This window comes from Mus caroli, unplaced genomic scaffold (genome assembly GCF_978045245.1).
Source record: "Mus caroli unplaced genomic scaffold, Mus_caroli_1 scaffold_19, whole genome shotgun sequence".
Classification (NCBI taxonomy): domain Eukaryota; kingdom Metazoa; phylum Chordata; class Mammalia; order Rodentia; family Muridae; genus Mus; species Mus caroli.
Window position 1 is genome coordinate 71,932,766 of NW_028227274.1, and position 19,074 is coordinate 71,951,839.

The following is a 19,074-nucleotide window of genomic DNA, read 5'->3' on the forward strand; positions in this document are numbered from 1 at the left end:
GAAGAATCCTGGGTTATAAGACTCTAGTGTTATTATTTATGCCTTTTGTATTTCCCAATATTTGTGTACTATTGATCTGAAAATGAAAGGAAAAGTGATATGGAAGACTGATAGGACACTTTTTTCTTCATCCCTATACTTGTGATTTTTAAAGTCAAATGAACAATGTTCCTATTCTGCCTGAAATGGACTGTCTGTAGGGTGTCATTCCCAATGCTGCCTATATGAGAAAGACAGCTCTATAGAGTCAACGTGTAAGTATCTCTTGTATCTACTGCAATGATTCTGCGGTGAGGGAAACCTTGAGATCATAGCACTCAAGGGCTTAAGTCGACTGTGGGTGGATACACATACAAGACCTGAAAACAAAAGGCAAACAAATGAATGGAAGTCAATGCAGTGTTGATGAACCATCAGTCACAGTGAAATGAATGTTCTCAGGGACCATCGTGCAAAACAGAGGTATGGTGACTAGTTACAGAGCTGTTTACAAAAAACACTGAAAAAGTAAAAAGCACTAGTTATTTAATAAAATTAAATTCTAAGATGAATAAAAGATGCAAAACCGTTTTTTAAGAAATCAAAGTCCTAGCTAGAAAAGAAAAAGGCCCTGCTTACAATGAAAACGAGAGCTTACAGTAATGTCCAGGATGGGGCGGCATAGGCGGGTGGTGCTGAAGATGGCCGTTTTGGTGGTGAGGCAAATTAGGTGTGTATGGTGCAGTCCTACTTCCAGTCCAGGTGGTAGTGCTGTCTAAAAATTAAGGCCCATATGCATTAATTTGCTTTTATAAAGGCTGCCTATTTTTTCTCAACTATTTAAAAGGTTTTAAAAAGCATGTACATACTATGATGGTAAGTAGCTGGCTGAGCAGTAAATCCATTCTGCTGCTGTCCTGGCTGAGGCCCTGAAGCTATCTGCAACAGTCCTTCACTATGGCTGCCCGCCAGAATACTGGCCGGCTGACCTAGAGAAACAAGAAGACATTAACATGGCACATGGATAGATGCGATTTTATGCTTTTATACAAAACTGAAGGTCTAATTATATCTGATAATCCACAATTATAAAAGTGGGCCAAAAGTAGAACTCATCCATTGCCTATCAAATAAAAAGTCTACAAGCAAACCTTCGCAAGTTGTTCAGAATGTCTCTTTCCTAGCCATGTCTTCCACGTTAGTGCCTATCTCCTCTCAATGCTGAAGAAATGCAGCCGCATGCCTAAGCGATCAGAACAGCCTGAGAAGCCCATCAGTACACTCCTCACCCAGACCACACTGGACTTTCCTGACTAAGGTCTTCAAAACGCAGGCAGGAAGATGTTGCCAACATAAAGTCAGTCGTCATGGCACTGGTGCTGGTAATGCAGGACAATGGCATTCAACAACAACAACAACAAGCACAGGAGGCACGTGTTTTAGATGGAATAGGATGGCAAGGGTGAAAAATAACAGAAAATAAAACAACAACTAGGTCCATGTCAAACCAATACATCATTTGTAAAACAACCGACAAAAGCCTATCTGTCAATTTTAAACATTTTCATATCCTTTTTACACAATCAGAATCATGCCAAGAATGTCACTGTGTACCCATATTTGTATTAAATTAGTTGCTCTTTCTGTAATACACCAAGAAAATAAGTTTCATTTGGCTGCTATTTTGCTCAAAATAAGTTTCATGATGTTTTATTATCTGGCATTTTAAGGTATTTTGTAAGTGGAAAAAACCTATTTCTTAAAGCAAGCATTGCGTCATGTTTATTCCAGTTGGAAAACACTGAGAGGTTCTTACTATTATTTGTCACCGACACTGTAGAGTTCAATCAGAAACTAAAAGTCACTGCAATCCAAAATATCAAGAAAAAGGAACTTGCTAGGCATAACGGTATGGCCATAATCCCAGCCTGAGAAAGGTAAGCAAGATGAATTCATGGCCAGCTGAGCTATAATTGCTAAGACTCTTGTCTCAAAATAACAAAAACAAAAACAAAGGCAATGTCTCCTCCCCACATGGCATTGCTCCTTAAAACCAAGGCCTGCCTGCAAAGCCACTGTTCTTATCTCCAGTGAGCACTGCTGCCACAGCGGACACGATGTCACAGTGAAACAGAGCTCATGTAAAGGCCTTCCCACCCTCTGTCTGTCTGTCTAATGTCTTTCCTTCAATTCTATCAATGTCTTTTTAGATATAAGAAAAAAATCTCACCACAAGTTCTAAAATCTACACATTTATATTTCAATTATAAAAATCTGCTATAAAAAGTACTAAGGCAGAATTGGATAGATTTCATTCAGTCACATCTTTTAACGGCCTTCAAGCACAACTCTTCCTGCAGGAAGGGGAAGAAAAGGGGAGGTAAGAGGAGGGGAAGGAGAGGGGCAAAAGGTCAGAATGAAGTCACCTTGGAAATCCCTGAACAAAGTCTGACTTCCAGAGACCATAAAACAAGTGCAGGCCTGGGCCCCAGCAGTGATCTCCATATAAGAGGATGTCACCTATTTTATTTTCTATCTCCACCATTTCTGTCACCCACACTCCAAATGAGTAAATAGAGACAGGAAGCCAGAAGTGTGAGGTAGGCAACATGTAGCCACACATGTAACAGTAGCATTTCAGAGGTGGAAACATGGAAATCAGGAGTCCAAAGCTGACCTGACTTATGGAGTGAAATCTTGTCTCAACCCCTGCCCCCAAAAAGCTATATACATACACATATGTCAAATGTGAACATGAATTATCTGTACTAAGATTGTAACCACTGAAAAACTTTGCTTGCAAGTGGTGGAAATGGACGAATGAGAAATTGTGAAAATATTACAAGGACTGGGCGTACCCAGTGAAAAACCTCTTGCCTATCATAGGTGACACACTAGCTTAGACCCCAGCCTGGAAGGAAAAGGAGTGGGCAAAAACATTTAAGAAACAAATCTACTTATCCAAGGATTAAAGTCCAATGTTAAGTCTGCCACAGATGAGCATTCTCTTAGGTAGTGACAAAGTATCAATCCTTATAGTCAAAATCTCTTGCCAATATAGGTTTTTAAACAATGCTCTTAGCAGTCAAATGCAATTAACACTGTTCACATGCTCTATAAGCCATTTAAATTTAAAAAATAGTAATTAGGGGCTAAGAAGATGTCTCAGTGCATAAAGGGCTTGCTCCCTACACATGAGGGGCCTAAAATCGAATCCCCAGAATCCACATAAAGCTAGGTACAATGGTGTGTGTGTGCTTCCTCTGCGGGGCAAAGTCAGAATCACCGGCACCAGACAGCTAGACTGGCAGATGCAGCTCAAGCAAGAGACCCTGACTCAAATAAGATGGAGCGAAGGACCAATGACAGAGGCTGTCCCCGACTTTAGCATGTATACCACAGCACACAGAGCACCATTCACACATACATGTATATCACACAGAGTCAAAAAAACATTTTAACAAATTCTAAATTAAAGCAGATTATTCTATAAAACAGGAAGGTTTTCAACCTCTGGTACTGTAAAAGCAAGTAACAATATAAACAAAACCAGATCACACCATCTTTGTTAGGCTCCCAGAAAAGCTGAGCCTAGGCTGAAGGTGTAGTTCAGCTGTAAAAGATTTACCTAGCATGGGCAAGGTCTTAATTTCAATTGAAATGATCAAGAAACAAAGAAAGGAAAAGAAGGAAGAAAAGAGAACAGAGATTAAGCCTCCTGAGACATGGTATAAAAGGTATAACATTTTTACCACAAGGATTATTTTCAAAGATGCAGCTTTTAGCTTTATACTGAAACTGGTCAAAAATACTTGAAGGTCTACCTGGGAAATAAATATTGAAAGCAAGTCTGTTTAAATGCCTTTTTTCCCAAGTAATCACAAAAGAAAATTGAGAAGATTATTATAAAGTTACTCTGTCAGATAAAATAATGGACTAAAAATAGTCTTCAAATGCATTGACAGATTTTATAAATATCATGGTTCAAAGATGTTTGCTGGTCCAGTGAAATGGCTCAATAAGTAAGGTTCTCACTACACAAGCTTGGTCACCTATGTCACCAAGAACCCATGTGAGGGGCTGGAGAGATGGCTCAGCAGGTAAGAGCACTGACTGCTCTTCCAGAGGTCCTGAGTTCAATTCCCAGCAACCACATGGTGGCTCACAACCATCCGTAGTGGGATCTGACGCCCTCTTCTGGTGTGTCTGAAGATGACAGTGTACTCACATAATATATAAACAAACAAATCTTTAAAAAAAAAAAAAATGTAAAGATGGAAGGAGAGAAAGGACTCCACAAAGTTGTCCCCTGATCTCAATACACACACACTGTGACTCACATATGCCCATGCACATACATGTGCACACACAATTACACATTTAAACACATATAAAAATTAAAAATTAAATTAAAATTACTTGTTAACTACTTAAATATTTCTCTAAAATCTATCTGAAAACTACAGGAGACTTCATACTTGTACCTGTAATAGTAACGAAGTATGCAAGATTACAATCAAGGTCATTATACTTGACTATATCAGAAACTTTAAATAAATTACAAACACTACTTTCTCCAGAAGGAACTCAAACACCAATTTAACATAAGCTTACTTCCAGGCTCAGGAGTGAGAATTCACCTGAGGCATGGATCAGGCTCCATACCATACCCAGCACCAGAAAGACCACAAAAGCTCCAAGTGGCTACACATAAATACTCGATGGTGAGGAGAACTTTCAGCTCTATCTGACTGCAACACTCACTTGTGGAAGCCACAGGAATGTTGGGGAAGTTGGTGGTGCTGGTGGCGTTAGACTCTGCCGGGGCTAACAGAGCCGGGGCGCTGTATGTCTCCGTTGATGCCCGATTACTTGGCGGGTGTTGGATGGTTTGAATCGAATGTCCTTCAGTGGGTAAGGACGGCTGTCCTTCAAAGTCATGAACGTACTCATCCTTCACTAACATACTTGGAGCTATGCATAAAACAAAAACACAAACAAAAAAGACATACGTTTATATTTTCACAGTCTTCCATTTCCACAAAAAAAGCTATATACAAGTAATATGACAGTATCTAAAACTTAACCATAGTATAAATAACTCAAATTCAGGATGTTTTTCATATAACAGAGACGCATTTTATCAGCTATAGCTAATAACTAATTTGACTCACTAAACTTTGAAGGCATAGTATTCTGATGAATTCAGAAGGACACAGTCATCTAAATAGGTAAAAACCAAATGCCCAGCAAACGTTACTCAGACTGTGAAGACCACTTGCTCCAGGCAAACTGCGAAGGAATGCTGAGTTCTACCTTTCTGCACTTCACCCTGTGATAAAGTGGGATTGGAAAGGTATTCAGACCAGGACCAAGGAGTACAATGAACATATCATTTGGAGTTGCTGTACACTGAGAGTCCCTTTAAAAAGTCAGCCTGAAGCTAAATGTAGGGTGACTGCCGACAATGTGGCATCCAGAAGGCAGGCTAACTTTATATGCCCCAATATAGGGGAATGCCAGGGCCAAAAGAATGGGAATGGGTGGGTAGGGAAGTGGGGGGCGCTATGGGGGACTTTTGGGATAGCATTGGAAATGTAATTGAGGAAAATATGTAATAAAAATATTAAAAATCAAAAAAAAAAAGAAATGTCTATTTATCTCTGGTGAAAAAAAAAAAAAGAAAGCAGGCTAAGAAGATCACAAATCAACAAGCTTGAATTTCCTTTTCAAAATCCCCATCTACACAAAAATAATGAGAACACTCAATAATTAAATCTTTCACAGTTTAGTGAGCAAATCTAGGGTCTAAATCATGAAGAACAGTTATCTTTAGTCAACTAGGGATTGATTTGCTTTGCTGGTGTGTGTGTGTGTGTGTGTGTGTGTGTGTGTGAAACTGAACTGTATTCCTATCAGTCAGTTCTCTGTTTAGAGCCTTCTCATGTGGTCTTGCACAATGCTTTGGGCTCTGCTGTCTCTCCAGTAAAACCAGCCTTCAGTCTCCCTCCCGCTCCCCCTCTCCCTAGTCATGGCTGTCCTGAAACTCACTGTGTAGACCAGGCTGGCCTCAAACTCAGAAATCTGCCTGTCTCTGCCTCCCAAGTGCTGGGATTAAAGGCGTGTGCCACCACGCCCGGCGCCTTTAGTCTTTTGAACTTATACTTGTAGATAACTACTGTAAAGTTACAATCAACTGAACTGATCTAGTCTTAGGTATAAAGGCCACAAAGGCCTTCTCTTCAACTGAAAAGCTAGCGTGCTACTCTCCTTATCCCGGTTAGCTACTGAACTGAGACTTCTAACAGGAGAAATGCTGCATTATCTGTTCATGTTTCTGTACACAACCGCTTTTTTGACCTCTGAAACATGAAAATGTTGCTATTTGTTAAACTCATATATTCCAGTAGGGACTGGAGAGGAGGCTCAGTAGTTAAAGAGAGCAGCTTGCTTATCCCTAGCTTGGTTCCCAGCACCCAGGTCAAACAGTTCATAACTTCATATCACTCCAATTCCTGACGCACCTCTAGCCTCAAGGGTCCTACACACATATGCACAAACTCAGAGACACAAAAATAAACACACAATAAAAAATACATCTACAAGAAACTACCATGGAAAACAATTCAATGATAAGATACTTTACACATTACTATTTATCAATTAAAAAGTCAAGCCTACAAGAGCAACCTGCTTACAAGATTTACTGCTGTAATCGTGAGACAAATGTTTCTAGAGTAACCAATCGCTCTTTTTTTTTAATCAGATTTAAGGCCCACTTCATAAGATAGAACCCATACCTGACACTGTTAAGGTAGTCACAAACCTAAGCCTAGATAGCTCATAGGCCCTAGAGGAAAATGTATTACTACTATTATTCTGCTAACGCCTTCTAAGGGCATCCTGCTGTCCTCCTAGATGAGTCATCGCCCGTCCCATGTGAGAAGCTTCTCTTGCAGCAGGTGCAAATCAACAGAGACTCCCAAGTGGACACTGCAGAGAGCGGGAGGCTCTGGAAGCCCCATGAGTCTTCATCAAATCCCTCCCATCAAGGCCTGGGCAACTGAAGAGGAGGTGAAAGACTGTAAAGAGGCAGAGGTGGTAGAAGACTGCAAGGAAAGGGTCTTCAGGACACATCAGGACTGATGTAAATATGAACTCAAGAGACTGGCAATACAGACAAGACCTGTACAAGTTCAAAGCGAACAAACATCCCAGCACTGAGATGGTGAAGCAGACACAAAATTATCCAATAGCGAATCACTAGGCATATCAACCACATTCCAGGGCAGGCCCAAGTATCTGGACAACACAAAACCAATTCTGTATTTGTTGTTTTGGTATTTTTTGCCTTGATGGTTATTTGAACCTCTGTTTTTGTTTAATGGGGTTTTTTTTTGTTTTGTTTTGTTTTGTTTTGTTTTGTTTTGTTTGGGGGTTTTTCGAGACAGGGTTTCTCTGTGTAGCCCTGGCTGTCCTGGCATTCATTTTGTAGACCAGGCTGGCCTCGAACTCAGAAATCCGCCTGCCTCTGCCTCTTTTTGAGTGACTGATTTGAGTGATACACAAGTGTGCAATAGGAAGAAGGTGAGGAGGATGTGGGAGGAGTTAGGGAAGAAGGAATAGTACAAAATATACTCTATGGAAAAAGGAATTTTAAATTAGAAAGTTGGCCCTAAATACTAATGTTGAACAAAGTATGATAATAAATAAAATCCTGTTTAAGGCATTAGTTGGGTATGGTTAAACTTTTTTAGTTTTCTAATTATGCTCTTAGCAAAATTCTGGGGTTTTCTTCAGAAAGATCTTGGCATCTCCATTTAATTCCTGGACATTTAGGGCTTTGTTGAAGTGACTGAGGATTTTTTTTTAACTTACTGGCAATGCTAATATAAAAGGACCCAGCTGTGAACTTGAAGGAACTGCTCGGAGAAGCTCCACAGGCGACTGTGACATCCAGAAGCAGCAGCTGCCATCTCCTGTAAACAGCTAAGCCTCCCTTCCCAAATACAAGTCTGGAACTTGGACTTCTCAGCTTCCCAACTCCCCGCCTGCTTTCCAGCAGGGCTTTTTCGCTATTTGTCTGCTGTATATGTGTGTTTCCTTGCCCCGATAAACTTTCCTAGAGCTCAGAATCTGTGATTCTTTCCACCGATGTTTGCAGTGTTCAGAGATTACGCCAACGCCACCTGTTGCACTTCGTTTTTCTGCCTTTTAATTCTTTAACTGGCAGAAAAAAGAACCTAACCAAAACCCCAGACTGTCCTTCTCAGACCTTGTCTTGGGAATCCTTCTCAAGATGATCAACTCATGCAGGAAGGGCAGGAAGGGAATGTTCCCGCTGCTGAGTTCAGTCCCTCCATCAGACACAGAATGTCTCTATCCCTTCACCTGGTGAGGAAGAATGCTGGCCCCCTGGGAACCAAAGTGCCTGGGTATACATCACCAAGGACATCTATATAGGCAAACTTGAGTTCCCATGTTTAACCTCATCCTCAAGCCATTGGAGACAAGACTGTTGTCAAACCTAAGAAAATGCACCTAAAAATCACACAGCACAGGAGTCTCTCAAGATCACCAATGTAAAGATACTGCATTAGTCTACAAGCACACACTCAGGTGCCCAGTCCAACGTGGTTGACTGATGACTCTCCTCAATATCCCACAGGCCTGACTCACTTGAAGCAATAGCGCAATCCACGTGAAAAGACATCAGCAAGCAGAAAACACTGTGTGAGTATGTTGACCATTGAGTTAGCTGAACTTAAGAGCCAACTTCCAGACAAGGGGCTCTGTATCCAAAATATTAAACCTATGACAGGACAGATTAATCACCTTGTCTCTGATGTTGCCCAACTGTTCGTCCACTATGAGCATAGAAAGGTCATCACAGCCCCGCAACACCCACACGGGAACAGCATGGCGTTATGGACTACCATACTGCTGTTTTTTCTATTCCAGGCTGTGAAGAAGAAGCCCATCAGATGACAGGAGACCATTTTCCCCAATCTGATCCCACTCCCTGGCTCTCAGCAACTTCTTATAAGCCACTTAGCTGGGAATCACAAAGCTTTCGGTGAGTGCCATTACAGAGAGCAGGAGTTCCATCAACCTTCAAGAGGCACCAGATGACCCACTCAAAGGCTGGTAAAGGGTTCTCAGCAGAGGCTGCCGTCCTGTCCACACCAGGAGCTGATCATTTCTGTAACAGTCCTGCTTCAGTCAAGGCCATTACATTCCAGAGACAGATACCCCAAGCCTGTCATGAAGGTCTGAGGGCTGTAGCAAAGGTGCCACAACAATAGGGAAATGGTAGGTCTTATGGGGACTGCAGAGTTTGATTAGGTTAAAAATCTAGGACAAAGTTCCGTAAGCTCTGCATCTTTTCTCAACTGTCTTAGGTTGTCAGCCACATTATAAGATAAAGTCATCATCTTACCCTTTAATTGATTTGACAAACATTGGGGGGAAAAAAAAAACACTTTAGGCACATGAAAGACTGCTCACTGGTACACCATGGGTTGGAAAAAACATACTATGCAAAGAACTTACATCAAGACCAGAACTGAAGTACATGAATGTGGATGATTTAGTTCAAGATGCCTGATCATCTTCTAACATGGAGTCTGACAAGACGGTTGCTCAAAATGCACAGATGATAGCACAAGTCGTGAAGGATCTGGGGCTTACAGAATATGAGCCCAGAATTACGAACTGGATGTTGAAGTGTGCCTTCCAATATGTGACCACAGTTCTTGATGATGCTAAAATGTATTCAAGCCATATCAAGAAGCTACTGATGATGCAGATGTACAAATGGCAATACAGTACCGTGTTGACCAGTCTGATTTCTCCTCCCCTGAAAGACTTATTAGATTTTGCAAGACAAAGAAATGGTGGCTGTGATAAACTGTGATCCACCCTTGATGCATGTAACAATTTATACTTGGTCTCAAATACACTGTAGCAAAATTTAACAGCATGCTGCACATGTTCAAGCTATATTTTAGAATATGGTATATTAATTATACTTACTATGCTTTCAATTAAAATGCTCAGCTTGTTTTAATAGAATTAGTAATGGTTTTCCATCAAACTTTATGCACAGAAATAAAATTGTCAACAATTTCAAAGAAGGAAGGAAGGAAGGAAGAAAAAGAAGGAAGAAAGAAAGGAAAGAAGGAAGGAGGGAGTTAAGTTTGGAAGTGCTGCCAGTCTAGGGATTTTTTTCTTTTTTCAATTTAACTTAAAATATGCATTTCTTGGTAGAAACTTAAGACATCAATTAGGATAAGAGTCTGGAACAAAGGTTTTCTTTGTTTGTTTGGTTGGTTGGTTTTTGGTTTTTCAAGACAGGGTTCCTCTGTGTAGCCCTGGCTGTCCTGGAACTCACTTTGTAGACCAGGCTGGCCTTGAACTCAGAAATCCGCCTGCCTCTGCCTCCCGAGTGCTGGGATTAAAGGCATGCGCCACCACACCCGGCTGTAATTAAGTTTTTAACAAGAGAGAAAAAAAAAAGCAAGTCACAAAACACAAAATATGATGATATACATGATATAGGGGCTCAGAAGATGGTTTGCCACCAAGGCTAGATACCTGAGTATGGTTCCAAAAACTCAAAGTAAAAGAAGAGAAATGACACCCAGTAATCATATGCATGAGCACGCGCATGCGTGCAAGCACACACACACACACACACACATCACTCTCTTAAAAAAAAAAAAAAAAAAAAAAAAAAAGGAAACCCACCAAGGCCCAGAATAGTGTCCACAGTTTGTGATTTTTTTATATATAAAATAAGGGAATAATGCATGTATTTTTGGCATGAATACCAAAGAAACCCTGGAAGCAAACACTAGGGGCTAATCCACGTGACTCAGGCAGGCACAGAGGTCTGGGAGCACTTTCACTAGATACCTTTCTATACTATTTCATTTGTGGACCAATTATACTGCTTATCAAAAAACTAATTAAAAAAGCACAGTCTATACTTTTTTAAGTCCATGAAAAAAGATACAGTTCTCTAGAGGAACAGAACTGATAAAAAGGATTTACTAGAGTGGCTTACAGGATGCAGTCAAGCTACTCCAACAATAGTGTCTCCTGAAGGAAAGTCCAGGAAACCAGTAGGGGTGCCGTCCACCAGACTCCATGTCTCAGCCAGCCTTCACTATATATGGCAGTCCTGGAGGAGGAGGCTGACAGTGAAGGAAGGCCTCAGCAGCAACATCTGTGAACTTGCCAGTCAGAGTGTGGGCAAGAAGGCAGGAAGCAAACATTTCTTTCTTCTGTGCCTTTACATAGGCTGCCATGAGGTGCAGCCGGATTTCAGGTGGGTCTTCCTGCCTCAAATGATGCAATTAAGTAAACGTCCCCGCCAGGCATGCCTAGTTGGGGTCTGGGTTTCTATTATAATCAAACTGACTATCAGCACTAGCTAACACACGTCTTCTAGCCCTTGTTGACCTGACACACAATCACATCTTATTTCATGCTTCCTTTCCAAATGAAACCAATAATCAGGTCAAAATTAGACCTAACATGATTACTCTCCCACATAGACCCAGAAGCACGGTCTGTACTTTAGAAAGGTGACAATGCTTCGTGAAGGACACTCTATTAGTACCTCGGATACAATAAAACACTGGTGTTATTTCAACTAATGCTACACTTCAGGATAAAAAAGTAACAGGGAAAAACCCCACAAATATCTGGACAAACATATTCATAACAAAATATGAAAGAAACATTTATGTCAATTATAAATATTATATCTGCAACTAGTCATATTATAACTCCTTCCTCTACTACCCATTCTGTAGTTCCTCCCCCCTCAGCAAGCATCTCAGCAGTCCTTTATTCTTCTTCTGGAAGTGATCCACACTTCCATTCCTAGAGTCTGTGTCCTGTATCATCCTTCCTGGATTAGGCTGTCATGGTAGCACCAAGAGACACACTGAAGGATCCTGTATACTTCAGACCAATCTTGCTTACTTCCATTATGGAGAAGCAATACAATTCCCTTTCAGCAATCTGGATCAATCACCCTTCCTAACACTGTTACTATTTTCTTAGACTATAGGTTTAAAGTATCAGAACCCCAAAGTGGCCAAGAAAAAGTCTGCGCTTACAGTTCAGTAGAATGTTTGATGTATCTCCTGGCAGAAGCACTCACTCTGCAACCAGAATTTCTAAGCTAGCAGAACTTAAGGTTCCATGGCAGAAAGCAAAGTGGTGATGGTGAGTGGAATGAGTCCCTTTCCTACCTCTCAAGTCCTAAAGCCACCAGTCCTAACTGTGGGAGAGACCATATTCTAAGCATGTGCTGCCTTCTGGAGAAGCCTGCTCCTGGCCTCGAGGTTGGTGCTCCCGAATTGGTGCCATAGCTGTGTTTTCAAAAGGCTGATCTTGTAGTGAAAATTCTGGAATTTTGGTTTCTTTAAAAACACAGAAATATTGTATGTTTTTGTTTTAATTTTGTGGGGGACACAGGGCTGCTTCTGATTGTCCACAGCAGCTATGAGCTGCCTCGTTCACTGGTGGGGGAAAAGAGGCCTTGACTTCGCCAGCTGCAGACAGTACATTTGGAATTCTGAGAACCTTTCGGAGGGTGTATAAATGCTAGGCCCTGAAAGGCCGGGTGGGTTGTTGGTTATGTTGGTTACAGTTTGTTAAGCAGTTATGTGCAAAGAAGAAACAAATGAAGACATTAGATATCCTAATGGCAAAGACCAAACTTAGGAAGTCGGCTAATGATAAGATCTCCCTCTCTTGGATCCCTGACTTTATTCAGGGATCTCTTTCCTTTCTTCTCTATCCTTTTTTCTCTCTTATCTAGTGTTGAGATTGAAAGGGTAGAAGGAAAAAAGGGTGGAGAGGGTGGAAAAGAGAAGAACCCACAAAGTAGCAAAAGACAAGACAGCTACACTGATCCATTTTTCTACCACGACAGCTGCAATGGATCCCCTTACTCTTTCTTCTCTAGCTGTGAAGTGAGGTCCTTGGTCAGAAGCAGTGCTGTATGGATACCATGGTGGTGGATAAGGCATTCTGTAAGTCCATGATGGCAGTGTTGGCAGAAGCATTACATGCTAGAAACAGAGATCCAGGACCAGAAGCAGTATCCATTCTAGCAAGGACAAAGGACTGCCCTCTCTGTGAAGGAAATGGTCCAATGTTCTCAACCTGCCACCAGGCTTGCTGGCTGGTCACCACACGGAATGGTGCCATATCTGAAGATCAGCGATGGTCTCTGTCGTTAGCAGATCAGCACTCAGCAACAGCTGTGCCCAGGCCAGCCTTGGTGATGGAAGCCCATGCTGTCTCACCCACACATAACCTCCATCTGTGCCACTATGGCCACTTTGTTCATAGGCCCACTGGGCAATGACAGGGATGGCTGGAGAAAGGCTGTCCACAGAAGGGAACAGTTCATCCTATCTTCTTGATTACTGAACACGTCTGCTGGTCACCTTTTGATGTACATGTACATGGGACGGACATAAGCATCTTCACATCCTTAGCCATTCAAAGACATCAATTCACATGCTTCTTCCCCAAATGTCTTTCCAATGTTCTAATCATGTTCTTCCCAATTCCCTGACTATCCCATCAAACCACTGGCTACAACCAACAAATCATTCAACAATCTTATATCTGACCATTTCTCCTTCAAAGCAAAACTACAACCATGTGCACTTTTATCTCAAGTTCTACCCACAGTGAGGATTTTCTTTCACTGGTAACATGCAGTTAACTGTTTAACATGCAGAACCACAGAAAACTAGGCTCAATTTTCTCTTTCTCAGTCAATTACTCACATGGGACAACCCATGAGTCTATAAGAATAGAGTCTATAAGATTGTGAGTCTATGCTTGTTGAAGAACTTCTCCTATTCCAGGCCCTATTCTAAACTAGTAGAGTCCCAAATCACTTGGTATATTAGCCAGAATAACACACCCAAGGGAAGATGTGCTGTCTCCAGAATCCAAATAGGTCCACTAAACATCTTAATCTCTTTAAGTAAGGACACCACATCTGGTACAGCAGCTGCAATCAGAGTCACTACTTGATTAAGTTTTCAACAGTCAACTGTCATTCTCCATGATCTAGGATCTGTCTTCTGCATAAGCCAAATAGGAGAGTTAAAGGAAAATGTAGTGTGAACCACCAGTTGTGTATCTTTCAAGTCTAATCTTGGAATGAGGGCTTTGATTTCATTTTCTGCAACTTTTCAGCTCTATGGCTGCTAGAGAGGAAATTCTCTTCCAGGGCACACTTAGAAATCTTTAGGCTGTTTATACACACCTGGAGCTAGTCAAGTACTCCACTAAGTTCTATTCTTTTCCTCTGCTTCTGCATCTTGAGATACTAAAAGTTGGTTATTTTATCCATAAACTTATTTTTGTCAATTGTCAATTTATGCAGAAATGATAGAAGCAACCAACATCATTATTTTCCTTATTCCACATATTGTCAAAAGTTTTATATACAGAACACTAAATTCCCTATTCCAAAGAGCAAACCTTTAAATACTTCTAACCATGGGCTTTGAGTGTTCTCCATACTTTCAGGGGAGCCTTCAGTAACTGTAGGCATTGGCAAAAGTCCAAGTCTAGTCCAGATACTTGAATTCATCCTTAAACTTCTGTTTCCCTGTAACCACAACCCTTTATTAGTCAGAGGTCTCTAAAGGAAGAGAACTAGTAAAATGACTGAAAAAAATACGGGTTTGAGTGCCTTACAGGTTGTAGTCAAGCTTGTCTAACAATGGCTGTCTTCCTAAGGTATATCCAAGAATCCAGCAGTTACCCAGTCCACAAGGTTCAACGAGTTAGCTGGTCTTCAGCATATACTGGAATCCCGAAGAAGTATGCTCTAGTATCAGTGAACAAATGCACTTGCCAGCGAGAACAAGGGTAACTATAGGCAAAGAACAAAAGCTTCCTTCTTCCATGTATTTTAAGAATCTGTTGCTCAGATTTAAGGTGAGTCTTCCAACCTCCAGTGATCTGGATTTTCCAATTTAACTAAAAGTCTCTCACAGGTGTGCCCAACTGCTTGGAGGTTTTTGTCAATTACAGATGTAGTCAAGTTGACAACTAAGAATAGCCATTATAGATACCAAATTGTAAAATATTCCCCTGAGTTTATATTTAACAAATTCATTCACTGAAAAGAAAAATGGATTGTGTACCCATGTTCCACATATTCTTGTAACAAATGAGATAGATCAAATATGACTCTCTCACTTCATGGAGCCTGACTTTATGACTCTTTTCTGTGGTTTAGTATTTCATAGCAAACCCACATTACTGTGACTCCTAGCTGAGCAAGTTCCTTGCTCTCTAGGTTCTTATCTCCTAATCAGGGAAAGTGAAAATAATCTCACCTAGCACAGAAAAGCATGAAATGGGCAATGGCACAGTATTTACTGAGGTGGTTTAACTAGGAATGGTACCCACAGCCTCCTGTATTTGAATGCTTGGTCATTAGGGAATGACAATACTTGAGAGGGATTAGGAGGTGTGGCCTTGTTGGACAAAGTGTGGGCTTTGGGGTGTTAAAAGTTCAAGCCAGGGTAAACATCTTTCTCTTTTCCTGCTACCTTTGGATTCAAATGTAGAACTCTCAGCTAACATGTATGTGTGCATGGGACCATGTTCCTCCCCATGAGGAAAACGGATTATACCTCTGAAAGTATAAGCAAGCCCCAGCTAAATGTTTTCTTTTGTAAGAGTTTCTTTGGTGTCTCTTCACAGCAATAGAACATGACTAAAATAATCATAACTCATTTAGCTCAGTGCCTTACATACAATAATTATTTAATAACTGTAAGCTATTTTAAAGCATCCTTTTAGAGAAGTCACAAGATTGTAAACTTTTGTATGAGGGAAAAAATGAATTCTCCATAGGTGACAAAGAAAGCTTAAGTCAGTGGTCACTCTGTTACTGCCATGGGCAAGCCCTCACCCCACAGCATGCTATGTCTTGTTAACTTTTTCTTTCCTCCAAAAGACTCAACTTTGAATAGAAGAAATGTAACACATTTTTCAATATCCCTTAGCACAGTAGCAGGCAATAAAAAATTCACTAAATATTTGTAAAATGAATACATGGGTCAGACTGGTCACAGCGTCAGGAAAGAGATGAGCTGTACCAGAACCGACGAGCACACAATCCCAGCTGACAGGAAGCAAACGTCTCATTCTTCTCAGCTTCTCATTTCCTGGCCCACTATTATCTCTTTGTCCAGTTCAAAAGTGAAATGTGAGAAAAATCTGTTTTCTAAGCAAATTAAAGCAGGCAGGACTGTCTACAGATCTACCACCAGGGGGATCCACAAGGCTGATGTGGACCTTCACAACCACTGCACACTGAAATTCTGAAAGTATCACTACAGCTTCCTAAACCCTAACTGCAAAACCATGGACGGAGACTGGTGATGCCCTGAAGGATGCTAATGTTCAACATGTCCTGAGTCAGCAGAGGCAGAGATTTCAGTGACTCTAAAGCTACTATCCCCAGAACGTCCGTCAGAGCTCCCACTACCACCAACCCCAGTTCTAGAAACCTGAAGCCAAAATACTGGCATGCCTCTCTTACCAGGACTTGGAAGAGAAGAGACTAAAGTCAAACAGCCCTTCCAGAACTGTAAAACTGAGCAAAGAAAGCGCCACCTTACTCCCTGCTGTACAACACGAGCTCACTTTTTTAAGGTGGCAATGAAAGCATCCCCACAAATTAGGTTTTTAAAGAGATTACAGTTTGTTAATAAACCAATTTTTAAAACCCCATTTTCATATCTACCAAAATACCCAAAATAAAACCAAGTAGATTTTCTCATCTCAAAGCACTTTAGCCTTTTGTCTCACTGGGGACTTACTGCCCCTTACAGCTTCCACAGGCAGCAACTCAAATGATACAGATATACATGCAGGCAAAACATTCAAATGTATACAATAAAGAAATGTAATAAATCCAATTTTCAATGTTACTACATACCTCCTCTACAAAATCTGCATGTTCAGTGTAGCAATTTTTCTCGTGTTACTAGCTCCTACACAAATCACTTGTTTATGAACAAAAAATAAACAATACATGTTTAAAGAAAATAGAAAAAGTTACAAGAATCCAGTTACTTACCATTACTCTGCAGTGTTAATCCTGAGAGATCTTATTTTTTTTAAAGGGAAAGAAAATAAAACATAAATCATTACAATGAACATATCTTCCATTACATTTTAAGTTACAGAACATCAATTTAAGCCAGAGATTACAAAATTTCATGAGCCATTTCAACGTAAAAGTGGGGTAAATGCTGGGTATAAATGTTAATGCTTCCCATACTGTTTGCAACAACAATGTACTAAGTAGATAAAGGATCAATTTTATATACTCAGTTCTGGAAGTAAGAAAAAACACACAAATTTGTTCTGACTTAAGTTTTTACGTTTCATTGAAATTGCCTAACTCTTGAGCCAGGCATGGTGGTGTATGCCTCTAATGCCAGGTCTCAGGAACTGGAGGAGCAGACCAGGAACCATGCTTGGCTACACAGCTGGCTCTTAGCCAGCCCAGGACATGAGACCTAGTCTAAATAAAATTTTAATTCTGCTTCTTTAACATCATTTGAAGTCTTGAGTAGTCCTCAAACACAAACTTTAAGTTAGAAAAATTAAAATATGACTAGGATCTTTTCCCTTTACTATGACTAGGATCTTCTCCCTTTTCACATCTATGAAGGTGCTGCAGTGGCAGTCAACTTACCAATTCCAGGGGAGACAACCCGCTCATAGTGATATGGATTCACACAGACACTGTCACATTTTAAGTCAAACGCATACTGACAATATTTAACATGCTTCAGTTCATTCTTGTGTAGATCAGGCCACCTCCACAGACGGGCGTAGATCACATGAGGGAATCCTTTCCGACCAGCCACCTAGGAAAAGAAACAATCACTTATTAGGTGTAAGTCCTCGCGTGACTTACTACACAGAGTGAGCATCTGTGACACTGCAGAACACACACGGCTTTGCTCCAACAGCCTGTACACAACTAAAATCTTAGGCTTCTAAAAGTGTCTCTTTTTTCTGAGATCTAAGCTAACTGAAGGCTACAGCTCCCAAGTATCATCAGGAGAGGACAATCAAGGCAAAGACTATGGCAGAACTTTAGCCCCCACTCCCCAACCTCTGCTGAAGGGAAAGGTTATAACATAGAGTTAATTACAATGATATAAATTATGTCTAGGTAATTAAAATTAAACCTGCAGGAGAAGAGGGGAGGGGAGGGGAGGGGAGGGGAGGGGAAGGGAGGGGAGGGGAGGGGAGGGGAAGAACGAGGTTTGAGAGCTTGGGATAGCTGACCGAGTGGTCTTCCTGGAGAGGCTATGGAGGTAAAGTTTACGTTGCCTATGCAATAACCTTCATAATAGTAAATAAGGCTTCCTCAGTTAGATGGTTAAGGAAATGACTGGAGCCTGTGGGTGGGACTGTGGGAACTCTTTACAGCAGACAGATAGAAGCACAGGTAAAACAACCAGACGATCATGATTGGTATCTGCGAGTAGACTGGGTCAGAACTGAACTGAGGATGCTCAGGTATGTCACCTGACGACCTGCTTATCTGCCAAGATAAAAGAAATCTTCACACCTTGTAAGGCCATAGAAGTGAGATGTCTTCAGCATACACTAAGAAAAACAGGTTTGAGAATCCCACACACAAGTCCACTCCCACAGCCGATTTCAGCCTGCAACTATCCTTTCAATAGATGAGAAATCCAAAGTTCAAAATAATTAGAGCCTAGAGTACACACCTGTAATCTCAACACTCAGGAGGCTGAGGTGGAAAAACCCCTCAAGTTCTAGGTTAGGCCGAGTTACAAAAAAAATAAATAACCTATCCAGGATCACACATTACAGCAAGAATTTGACCAGAGTTCAATTTCAAGGCCTAAACTCAGGTTTTAAAAAAATGAAAGAAGTATGAATTTGTCAAAACTTATGCCTAAAATCTAGAAATAAAATTCTAAAATCTACCATCACATTTCCATACTTCTTCACACATATGATACACCTTTAAATGAAAAG

The 19,074-nt window shown here is 40.9% G+C and overlaps 1 protein-coding gene across 1 annotated transcript in view; it reads right to left on the reverse strand.

Annotated features, from left to right (window-relative positions):
* Nucleotides 1-19,074, reverse strand: part of Smad4 (SMAD family member 4) — a 55,700-nt gene that overhangs the window by 19,657 nt on the left and 16,969 nt on the right. Inside the window, exons 3-7 of the mRNA XM_021150940.3 lie at nucleotides 17,750-17,924; nucleotides 17,126-17,155; nucleotides 4,744-4,953; nucleotides 849-968; nucleotides 638-754 (exon numbers count right to left, since the gene is read on the reverse strand). Coding sequence (XP_021006599.1) covers nucleotides 638-754; nucleotides 849-968; nucleotides 4,744-4,953; nucleotides 17,126-17,155; nucleotides 17,750-17,924 — 652 coding nt within the window. The remainder of the gene's footprint in view (nucleotides 1-637; nucleotides 755-848; nucleotides 969-4,743; nucleotides 4,954-17,125; nucleotides 17,156-17,749; nucleotides 17,925-19,074) is intronic.